At 49.0% G+C, this 11,867-nt stretch overlaps 1 protein-coding gene across 2 annotated transcripts; it reads right to left on the minus strand.

Annotated features, from left to right (window-relative positions):
* Positions 1-454: 454 nt before the first annotated feature.
* On the minus strand, positions 455-2,612 carry LOC123092813 (uncharacterized). Of its 2 annotated transcripts, none has more exons than XR_006444872.1 (3): positions 1,187-2,612; positions 885-1,091; positions 455-741 (listed from the first exon to the last, which is right to left on the minus strand). XR_006444872.1 is itself a non-coding variant. In XM_044514645.1 (3 exons), exons 1-2 carry the CDS (start codon positions 2,467-2,469, stop codon positions 974-976), a joined length of 1,401 nt encoding a protein of 466 aa, XP_044370580.1. In that variant the 5' UTR covers positions 2,470-2,611; the 3' UTR covers positions 457-741; positions 965-973. The 2 variants fall into 2 exon arrangements, 1 of the variants encoding a protein (XP_044370580.1); XM_044514645.1 differs by having other exon boundaries at positions 457-741; positions 965-1,091; positions 1,187-2,611.
* Positions 2,613-11,867: the final 9,255 nt, after the last annotated feature.

The raw sequence follows: 11,867 nt of genomic DNA on the forward strand, positions 1-11,867 counted from the left end.
GCTGCTTCCAGCAAAAATACAAAACACCGGATCTCAATCACTTGTCGCCGGGATACCCAACACCGGCCGCCGCCGGTCTCCAGCACTTGTCACCGCTGCCGTCCGCACCGTTGAGCACCGTGCAGAGGAGATGCACATGTGCACGACCAGAAGAATGAGTGGATCTCATTTTGCCCCTGAAGAGATAAGGTAAATCCATGCACTCGTTCGGTGGTGGACCACCTACAGACGAGCGAAACGCGGAGTGAGCAATGCGACCGACCGAAACTCGGCCGGTCGACCGGATGCAAACATTTACCAATTTTTTTTGGCTTTAAGTGTCCCCAATCGTTTTATATCATCGGTTGGAGGCGGTTGGTGATGGCGCACCTGCGTTTTGGTTTTGCTTTATCAGCTAGAGGTGTTGTAGCACATCGAACTAAAATTTTGGGTTGCTGTAAACGTTTGAGGGACCAAATTGAGATACTGAGATGCGGAAGCAAATTTTTTGGCTTAAGTATCCCAAATGACAGTTTTTTAAAATGCAACAACCGTTTTACATCATCTGTCGAACATGCTCTTATGATACACTGCTGCGGACGTTGCAGAACATGCTCTTATGACACACTGCTGCGGACGTTGCAGACCGGTAGTGGCCGGATGAGACTGTTAGAATAATAGGCTGTTGTATTCAGGCTGGTGCCCCTATTTCTCAGCATGGCTTCAGACTCTCCCCACTTCTTTGGCATATGTCTCCAGAACCTATAAACATTGTTGTTCACCAAAAAGATAATTAGAATTGGTTCACTCTTAATAGTTGTATCGCATTAAAATAAGATAATGTCTGAGTCGAGTCAAATAGAATGTACAACAGCGTGATAAAATTTGATACGTAAACAGATTACCAGCTTAGAAGTTGTGCACACAGAGTTAACTAGGACCGTTCCAAGAGGTTTAGTCTCCATTGGCATTGTAGTTGCCGTACCTTGATTTTTCACTGGCCCATGATGCGCGGAATCCGCAGTCGTGAATCTTTTGCCTGGATGTTCTTCCTCAATTCCTTGAAAGAATCAGGTATATGATGGTACTCATGAAACATGAGTCCTTCAGTCCTACACATGTTGGTGGAAGGGAAGGCCATCAAACTTAACTTAGAATTAGACGTACAGTGTGGATGCAAGGAAGGAAACTGGCCAGTGATACTTACCAGTGAGAAGGATGGCAGTAGGTGAGAAGATGATCAACAATGCTAAATGGGCGCACAGAGGGGCGGATCCTATCCACCGAGTTGTGTATTTGGCAGTGCTCCGCCAACTGCTCCGACAATCCAGTCCTCAATGAGTGCACCACAACAGGGCTGTCCGGTAAAGAGAAGTAGATGGAGTTGCTGCTCAGAGAAGGGAGGTCCCTGGCCGAAACAGCCAGGCATCGATCGCTGTTGAGAAACAACGCACGATCACCTAGGCAGCTCACCGGAATCAAGTTACCAATGCCTTTGCTGCACAAATCCACTGCATAGAGCCTGAAGCCTACTTGTCGTGACCATTCCATCTTTCTTCCATGACCAGGGGGATACTGTACAACGAGCAGCATTCGTCCACCAGACTCCACCAGGAAAAACTGACAGAAAATGTGCTCACCAAATATATCTGGAATACGAGCAACCACCAGCGAATTCTCAAGCCGTGGTTGTCTCGGTGGATATAGCTGCACGATCTCTTTTGAAGCCGAGAAGGTGGCGTAGAGCCTTCCTTGGAATTGCAGCATGCTCCGAACATAAATCCCTCGATGGAGTACCTTCCAGTCTGAACCTGGCTCCGCGACGAGCACCACCCTTGCCGAGTGGAACCAGACCATGACAGCGATGGAGTTCGCGGAGGTCGCGCTGCTGCATACCACAGCATTCATTTCAAGCAGATGGTGCTTCTTTGGCCCGATCACCTCGCGGTACACGGCGGCGAGGGGCGGGAGGTCAACGGCGACAAGCGTGAAGGGGTGAAGCACGCGGACAGCGGTGGTGCTCTTGTGCAGGAGGATGACGAGGCCGTCGGTGAAGCCGACGATTCTGTGGCGTCGGAGCTCTGGCAGGCGAACGCGGATGCACCTGGCCGTGCGCGTGTGGAAGAAGGGGATCTCGCAGGCGTCGTCCGGGCGTACCGCGTCACCGTCGCACAGCGCAACCCAGGCGCGCGGCCGGAGGCGCGGATCCCGCAGTGTGGGGTCACGCGGCGTGGGCGTGCAGGCGCGCCAGCCGAAGCAGACGGCGCGGAAGGCGATGTAGTCCACAACGTCGCCGCCGCCGCCGATGGCGACGAGCTGCCGGAGAATGAGGCAGATTATGTCGATGGGCAGAGACGCCCAGCCACCGCTTGCCCGCACCCAGCGCTTCCGGGGGGTGAGCGGAGCCAAGGAGGCTGTTTTGCGTTTCCTTCCGGCCGCCGTCTGCGTCGACACCACGGCCGGGGCAAAAGGGGGCAACTTTCTCCCCATCCTGCACAGATTCTTCAAATTGGAACCTCGATCGGCTTGCTGGGATCTTCTCCGTCCCGCGTCCACCAACTATATGGGGGTAGCCCCTACGAGTGTGGCTCGGATCGAGGGGAAATCAGTCCGAGCGCCTGGGGAAACGGGTCGAGGGGAAACGGGTCTACACAGTTAACCCAGTGACTGCGACCGCGGGGGGGGGGTCCGAAGATGAACCTGACGACGCCGCCCGAGGAGATGGAAGCACGCCGCCCCGGATTCGCCGCGGAGCACTCGCCCTTCCCTCGCTTCGATGTGGTGAATCTGCTGAACTTCCTCCGAGCGGAGTATCCACTACAAGATCTATCAACAAGATCTAATGGCCCTTTAATCCTCCGTTGTTTAACGCTAAAAACACGCATCAAGTCACTAACCCATCAAAATCGCAGCCAAGGAGAAGGGGAAGAGTGACGAGGCGCAGGCGGTGGGGAAAGTGATCTCGGAGAAGCTTGCACATCCTGATGCGGCGAAGCTTTCTCTAGGCAAAGTGTGGTGCCCTATCAAAGGGATCGATTGCAAGGAGGTGGGGGAGAACATGTTCCTATTCGCTTTCTTCCAGGAATCCGGGAAGAGGAAGGCGATAGACAGCGGGCCGTGGATGTTCGACAAAGAGTTAGTTGTGGTGGAAGATTTCAACCCGAGCAAAAGACTGGATGACTATGAGTTCACTAATATTCCGATCTGGGTTCGGTTTTTGATGTGCCATTAGATATGATGAATGCGGAGTCAGCTGAGGAGATAGGCAACATTATAGGGCAGTTTGTGGAAGCGGATAAGGGTTCTAACGGAAACGCAATAGGGAACTTCTTGAGGATAAAGATCCGGATGATGATAAATAAGCCCCTCATGAGAGGGTTCACGCTGGATGAAGAGGTGGATGAAGGGAGCCGGGGTTCTGGGAGGAAGCAAGGGGAGGTAGCTGAGAGTATGAGGGGGGAAGGAGAAGGAGGATGGTGCCGGTTTGAGTATGAGTACCTGCCCGATTTCTGTTACACATGTGGGATGATCGGACATGGGGAGAAGGACTGTAAAGAAAAACTGATGAAAGGAGAAGCACCACAATTTGCCGTTGGTGAAAAGCAGATATGGGGTATAGGAAGACATGATCAGATGAGGGGTTTTGGCGCAGCTCAAGGCGTGTTGGTGGTGGAAGCAATACACTTGGTTATAACAGGTCGAGTCATAAAACGGGAAGTGGCAGCGACAGTCTTTCTTGGAGGAAGAGTGATTCTCGGTCTAGTGGACGAGCTGATGGCAAGATAGAAGGAGGAGAAGAAGTGCCCAACCCATCAAAAATTGATTTCTCGCGAGAAAGAACAGGCAACCCCAAGAAACTACTGCTGGAAGGAGGAGGGGGTGAGGGGAAGGATACGGTGAATGTTGGGGTCCTAGAGGTTGGAGATGACCAGCGAGTTAATAACAGTGATCAGGTTAAGGATATGGTGGTGGATCCGAAAGGTCACGAGGCTGTGCATGAAGGTGTTGGGAGTGGAGACGAGAAGGAGGCTGGTAGGAAGGGGACTGCGGGGGGGGGGGGGGGGGGAGGGAAGAAAGGAAATGTAAATGGCAAACGTTTCAAGAAGCTTAGCAAGGAGGGGAGGGAGAGACCAATAGAGAGGTCGAAGGAGAGGGAAGTGGTGCTAGGTCAGAAGAGGAGTTTGGTGGATGAAGATATGGAGAGGGACCACAAGAAGGGCAAAACTGTTGGTGATGAGATGGTTGTTCCAGGAGAGGTGGAGGAGGTGGAAGTCATCACTACTAGCATACCGGCCGGGTTGTCAGAGCAGCCCCGCCAGGAGCAATGAAAATCATCGGTAGGAACTGCCGGGGGCTCGGGAACGGCCCGGTAGTTCGCAGCCTCCTCGACCCGGGGAGGACGAAGGAGCCCGACATTGTGTTCTTGGCGGAGACGAAAATGACGGTGAAAGAGCTCGAGAAATTCAGGTGGATGACTGGCCTTGTTCATATGACAGCATGGAATTCGGAAGGAAGAAGTAGGGGGGGTGTTGTTCTGGCGACGCGGTATAGACGTGGCGCTCAGATCGTACGGTAGGAGACATATAGATGTTGATGTGACGGAGGAGGATGGAAGGATATGGAGGTTGATAGGTGTATATGGTGAGTCAGTTACGAAGCGGAAGGAAGACACATGGCGTACACTAAGACTGTTGGGGCAACAACATCAGGATGGTTGGCGATGGCTATGCCTAGGAGACTTTAATGAAATCCTCTTGGATGATGAAAAGGTTGGAGGAGTGTTGCGGCCACAAATCATGATGGATAATTTCCGGGAAGCTTTGGTAGCTTGTGAACTCAGCGACATTGGCTATTCAGGGGATAAATATACTTGGAGGAATCACAGCAAGGACATCAACAATTACATATGTGAATGGCTGGAACGAGCCACGGCTAACTCAGCTTGGTGCAAGATGTTCCCAGATTATTCTGTGCTCAATGGGCCGCCCAGACACTCGGATCATCGGCCGGTTATAGTGTGCACCCAAGGAGAAGGCAGAACGCTGGCACGTGGGGATAGGTGGTTCAGGTTCGAGGCGTGGTGGCTCAAGGAAGAAGGTTGTAGCGCTGAAATACAAGGAGCGTGGGAGGAGGGTATGCTGGGAGAGACAGCAAATGTGGCCCAAGCGCTGCGGAGTGTTGCAGGAAGAATGACGAAATGGCACAAAGAAGTTGCGGGGGAGCTAGAAGGCCGACTTAAAAAAGCAAAACGAGACTTGGAGAAGTGTATGTGTGCCCCGGTGTCAGAAACCAAGATTAGGGAGGAGGCTAGACTTCGGTCTGGTGTGGAAGAGTTAGAAGAGAAGAAGAAGATAAAAGCTAAGCAGCGATCACATGTTACATGGCTGCGGGATGGTAATAGAAGCACAAAGTACTTGCCGTGGCAAATGCTAGACGGAAGACTAATAGAGTGAAGGAGTTAAGAAGGGAGGACGGATCAGTAGTGAAGGAGGGAGAGTGACTTCTAACTATATTTGCTCATTTTTTCAGGAACTATTCACCTCATCAGCAGGCACCAGGATGAATGAGCTTATTCAAAAAGTCGAGCCACAGATCACAGAGGGTATGAGGCTTATACTAGAAGTTGAATTTACGAGAGAAGAGGTCAAGGCGGTATTGGACCATATTGGTGATCTTAAGGCACTTGGACCTGATGGAATGCTATCTCTAGTGTACAAGCGTCATTGGCACTTTATGGGGGACAAGGTTGTCAAAGAAGTACTTGCAGTTCTTAATGGGGCGTAGATGCCGGAAGGGAGGAATGATATGGTGGTTGTGCTCATCCCGAAGGTCAAGAACCCTAACCGGATTAAGGATCTCCGGCCCATCGGCTTATGCAATGTAATCTACAAGCTTGTGTCCAAGGTCATTGCTAATCGTTTGAAATTGATCCTCCCAGCTATCATATCAGAGAACCAGAGTGCATTTGTCCCTGGAAGGCTAATCACGGATAATATCCTCGTGGCCTATGAGGTGTCGCACTATCTACTCAATAAAAAGAAGGGAAGAGAAGGGGTGGCAGCGGTGAAAGCTGACATGAGTAAGGCATATGATCGTGTCGAATGGAGCTTTGTGCGAGCCATGCTTACCAAGTTGGGATTTAGCAATGCTTGGGTTGAGTTGTTCATGAAATGTATAACCTCGGTCCGCTATCAGATCAAGGTGAATGGCGAGCTAACTCAGCAGTTCTGTCCTTCGCGTGGCCTAAGACAGGGGGACCAGGTGTCCCCGTATATTTTTGTCATTTGTGCTGAGGGACTTTCAGCCTTACTCCATGATGCAGAAAGGGCCAGTAGGATCAGCGGAGTGAAAGTTTGTAACGCATCCCCGGTGGTGTCCCAACTTTTGTTTGCCGATGACTCGGTGCTGCTGCTGAAAGCAAACCAAGAACAGGGAGCAGCATTGAGAGCAATACTTGACCTTTACGAGGACTGCTCGGGCCAGTGCATCAATACTGAAAAATCTGCCATTATGTTTAGTCCAAACACTCCAATGTCAGTGAAGGAAGAGGTAAGGAGGCGCTGCAGATTCGGAGTGAAACATGGAATGAGAAATACCTTGGCCTACCCGTACATGTGGGTCAATCAAGGAAGAAGGCATTCTCCTTTGTAAAGAGTGGTATGGCTGGAAGGGTCTATGGGTGGAAGGGGAGGATGATCGCAAAGTCAAGGAAGGAAACACTAGTCACGGCTGTGGCGCAAGCGATTCCAACCTTTGCTATGTCCTGTTTTCACTTGACAAAAACCTTTTACAAGGAACTCAGCTCACTTATTGGCAATTACTGGTGGAGTCAGCAAGAGAAGGAGAACACAATGCACTGGATCAATTGGCGAAAACTAACATAATCAAAGGTGAGGGGTGGGCTTGGATTTTGGGATATGTATAGCTTCAACGTAGTGATGCTGTCTCGTCAAATTTGGAGACTTATTCAGAACCCAGACACACTTTGTGCTAAGCTACTGAAAGCAAAATACTTTCCCGACACGCATATCTTGGAGGCAGCCCCAAAAGATGGCATTTCCTATGCTTGGCGGAGTTTGTTCCATGGACTTGAGCTGTTCAAGGAGGGCTATATTTGAAGAATTGGAGATGGTATGGATGTTAATATCTGGGTGGACCCTTAGATTCCAAGACCCTGGTCGCGGCGTGTTATCATACCGAGAGGCGCACATCTCCTGGAGCGAGTGTTCGATTTGATAGACCCGGCGACCGGAAACTGGGATGAACGGTTGGTCAGGGAGACTTTCTGGGCGGACGACGCGCAACACATACTCGCAATCCCACTCAGGGAAGGGGTCCATGATTTCATAGCATGGCAGTATGATGCAAAGGGCTTGCACTCGGTTAAAAATGCCTACAAGCTTCATGTACAGCTAGCTAATCAACAGCAAAACGGGAGTGCGAGGATGAGCACATCACCGCCGGGCAATCTAGATATCACCAAAGATGACACGTGGAAACGAATCGGGAAGTTACAAATTTGCAGCACCTGATTTGTAGCACATGAAACTAAAATTTGCAACCCTAAATCCGTGCATCGGCTAGGTGCTGCAAATTTGTAGCACATGAAACTAAAATTTAGGGTTGTTGTAAACGTTTTAGGGACCAAATAGAGATACACGGAAGCAGAAGCAATTTTTTTGGCCAATAGAGATAGTGCAGATGTGGAAGCAATTTTTTTGGGGCGACGCTAGGCGCCGGCGGACCAGCTGAACGATTGGGCCGGTCGAGCCCTGGTCGCCCGATACGCGCGATTAAAAACGTCAGATCTAACCCCAACTTTGTCCTCCTCGCAGTCTCCCCTCGCCCGCTACCCCTCCCCTGCGATAAAAATTGCAACGCCCCCGAGCGCCGCCGACGCTCCGCATCCCCGCGGCCCCGCTAAAGGAAATATGCCCTAGAGGCAATAATAAAGTTATTATTTATTTCCTCATATCATGATAAATGTTTATTATTCATGCTAGAATTGTATTAACCAGAAACATGATACATGTGTGAATACATAGACAAACTTAATGTCACTAGTATGCCTCTAATTGACTAGCTCATTGATCAAAGATGGTTATGTTTCCTAGCCATAGACATGTGTTGTCATTTGATTAACGGGATCACATCATTAGGATAATGATGTGATTGACTTGACCCATTCCGTTAGCTTAGCACTTGATCATTTAGTAGGTTGCTATTGCTTTCTTCATGACTTATACAAATTTCCTATAACTATGAGATTATGCAACTCCCGTTTACCGGAGGAACACTTTATGTGCTACCAAACGTCACAACGTAACTAGGTGATTATAAAGGAGCTCTACAGGTGTCTCCAAAGGTACATGTTGAGTTGGCGTATTTCGAGATTAGGTTTTGTCACTCCGATTGTTGGAGAGGTATCTCTGGGCCCTCTCGGTAATGCACACCACTATAAGCCTTGCAAGCAGTGTAGCTAATGAGTTAGTTACGGAATGATGCATTACGTAACGAGTAAAGAGACTTGCCGGTAACGAGATTGAACTATGTATTGGATACCGACGATCGAATCTCAGGCAAGTAAGATACCGATGACAAAGGGAACAATGTATGTTGTTATGCAGTTTGACCGATAAAGATCTTCGTAGAATATGTAGGAGCCAATATGAGCATCCAGTTCTGCTATTGGTTATTTACCGGAAACAGTTCTCGGTCATGTCTACATAGTTCTCATACCCGTAGGGTCCGCATGATTAACGTTATGATGACAGTTATATTATGAGTTTATGAGTTTTGATGTACCGAAGGTTGTTCGGAGTCCCGGATATGATCACGGACATGACGAGGAGTCTCGAAATGGTTGAGACATAAAGATTGATATATTGGAAACCTATATTTGGATATCGGAATCATTCCGGGTGAAATCGGGATTTTACTGGAGTACCGGGGGGTTACCGGAACCCCCCGGGGATTAATGGGCCTACATGGGCCCTAAGGGAGAAGAGGAGGGCCGGCCAGGGCAGGCCGCGCGCCCACTCCCCCCTAGTCCGAATAGGACAAGGAAGGGGGGGGGGGCGGCGCCCCCCTTTCCTCTTTCCCCCTTCTCCCTTCCTTCTCCAACAAGGCAAGAGGGGGGAGTCCTACTCCCGGTGGGAGTAGGACTCCTCCAGGCGCACCCTAGGGGCCGGCCGCACCTCCCCCCTTCCTTCTTTATATACGGGGGCAGGGGGCACCCCATGACACACAAGTTGATCTTCGTGATCGTTCCTTAGCCGTGTGCGGTGCCCCCCTCCACCATATTCCACCTCGGTCATATCGTAGCGGTGCTTAGGCGAAGCCCTGCATTGGTAGAACATCATCACCATCACCACGCCGTCGTGCTGACGGAACTCTTCCCCGACACCCTGCTGGATCGGAGTCCGGGGATCGTCATTGAGCTGAACGTGTGCTAAACTCGGAGGTGCCGTACGTTCGATATTTGGATCGGTCGGATCGTGAAGACGTATGACTACATCAACCGCGTTGTTCTAACGCTTCCGCTTTCGGTCTACGAGGGTACGTGGATAACACTCTCCCCTCTCGTTGCTATGCATCACCATGATCTTGCGTGTGCGTAGGATTTTTTTTGAAATTACTACGTTCCCTAACAGTGGCATCCGAGCCAGGTTTTATGCGTAGATGTCATATGCACGAGTAGAACACAAGTGAGTTGTGGGTGATACAAGTCATACTGCTTACCAACATGCGGTATTGTGAGATGAAGCTGCCCAGACCGACATTACGCGTACGCTTATGCGAGACTGGTTTCACCGTTACAAGCACTCATTGCTTAAAGGTGACTGGCGGGTGTCTGTCTCTCTCACTTTAGTTGAACCGAGTGTGGCTACGCCCGGTCCTTATGAAGGTTAAAACAACACTAACTGGACGAACTATCGTTGTGGTTTTGATGCGTAGGTAAGAACGGTTCTTGCTCAGCCCGTAGCAGCCACATAAAATTTGCAACAACAAAGTAGAGGACGTCTAACTTGTTTTTGCAGGGCATGTTGTGATGTGATATGGTCAAGACGTGATGCTATATTTTATTGTATGAGATGATCATGTTTTCTAACCGAAGTTATCGGCAACTGGCAGGAGCCATATGGTTGTTGCTTTATTGTATGAAATGCAAACGCCCTATAATTGCTTTACTTTATCACTAAGCGGTAGCGATAGTCGTAGAAGCAATAGATGGCGTAACGACAATGATGCTATGATGGAGATCAAGGTGTCACGCCGGTGATGATGGTGATCACGTCGATGCTTCGGAGATGGAGATCACAAGCACAAGATGATGATGGCCATGTCATATCACTTATATTGATTGCATGTGATGTTTATCCTTTATGCATCTTATCTTGCTTTGATTGACGGTAGCATTTTAAGATGATCTCTCGCTAAATTATCAAGAAGTGTTCTCCCTGAGTATGCACCGTTGCGAAAGTTCTTCGTGCTGAGACACCACGTGATGTGCAAAACAGTTGCACACGCGGAATACTCAGGTTAAACTTGACGAGCCTAGCATATATAGATATGGCCTCGGAACACGGAGACCGAAAGGTCGAACGTGAATCATATAGTAGATATGATCAACATAGTGATGTTCACCATTGAAACTACTCCATCTCACGTGATGATCGGACATGGTTTAGTTGATCTGGATCACGTGATCACTTAGATGACTAGAGAGATGTCTGTCTAAGTGGGAGTTCTTAAGTAATATGATTAATTGAACTTAAATTTATCATGAACTTAGTACCTGATAGTATTTTGCTTGTCTATGTTTATTGTAGATAGATGGCTCGTGCTGTTGTTCCGTTGAATTTTAATGCGTTCCTTGAGAAAGCTAAGTTGAAAGATGATGGTAGCAATTACACGGACTGGGTCCGTAACCTGAGGATTATCCTCATTGCTGCACAGAAGAATTACGTCCTGGAAGCACCGCTGGGTGCCAGGCCTGCTGCAGATGCAACTGACGACGTTAAGAACGTCTGGCAGAGCAAAGCTGATGACTACTCGATAGTTCAGTGTGCCATGCTTTACGGCTTGGAACCGGGTCTTCAACGACGTTTTGAACGTCATGGAGCATATGAGATGTTCCAGGAGTTGAAGTTAATATTTCAAGCAAATGCCCGGATTGGGAGATATGAAGTCTCCAATAAGTTCTATAGCTGTAAGATGGAGGACAATAGTTCTGTCAGTGAACATATACTCAAAATGTCTGGGTATAATAATCACTTGATTCAACTGGGAGTTAATCTTCCTGATGATAGTGTCATTGACAGAATTCTCCAATCACTGCCACCAAGCAACAAGAGCTTCATGATGAACTATAATATGCAAGGGATGGACAAGACTATTCCCGAGCTCTTCGCAATGCTAAAAGCTGCGGAGGTAGAAATCAAGAAGGAGCATCAAGTGTTGATGGTCAATAAGACCACCAGTTTCAAGAAAAAGGGTAAAGGGAAGAAGAAGGGGAACTTCAAGAAGAACAACAAGCAAGTTGCTGCTCAAGAGAAGAAACCCAAATCTGGACCTAAGCCTGAGACTGAGTGCTTCTACTACAAGCAGACTGGACACTGGAAGCGGAACTTCCCCAAGTATTTGGCGGATAAGAAGGATGGCAAAGTGAACAAAGGTATATGTGATATACATGTTATTGATGTGTACCTTAATAATGCTCGCAGTAGCACCTGGGTATTTGATACTGGTTCTGTTGCTAATATTTGCAACTCGAAACAGGGACTACGGATTAAGCGAAGATTGCCTAAGGACGAGGTGACGATGCACGTGGGAAATGGTTCCAAAGTCGATGTGATCGCGGTCGGCACGCTACCTCTACATCTACC

Source organism: Triticum aestivum, chromosome 4B (assembly GCF_018294505.1).
Source record: "Triticum aestivum cultivar Chinese Spring chromosome 4B, IWGSC CS RefSeq v2.1, whole genome shotgun sequence".
In the NCBI taxonomy this organism is placed as follows: domain Eukaryota; kingdom Viridiplantae; phylum Streptophyta; class Magnoliopsida; order Poales; family Poaceae; genus Triticum; species Triticum aestivum.

Coding starts and splice junctions, on each gene's coding strand:
- LOC123092813 (XM_044514645.1), bottom strand. CDS start 2,469: ATGGGGAGAAAGTTGCCCCCTTTTGCCCCGGCCGTGGTGTCGACGCAG. Junction 1,092..1,186: donor TACTGCCATCCTTCTCACTG/GTAAGTATCACT, acceptor CAACATGTGTAG/GACTGAAGGACTCATGTTTC.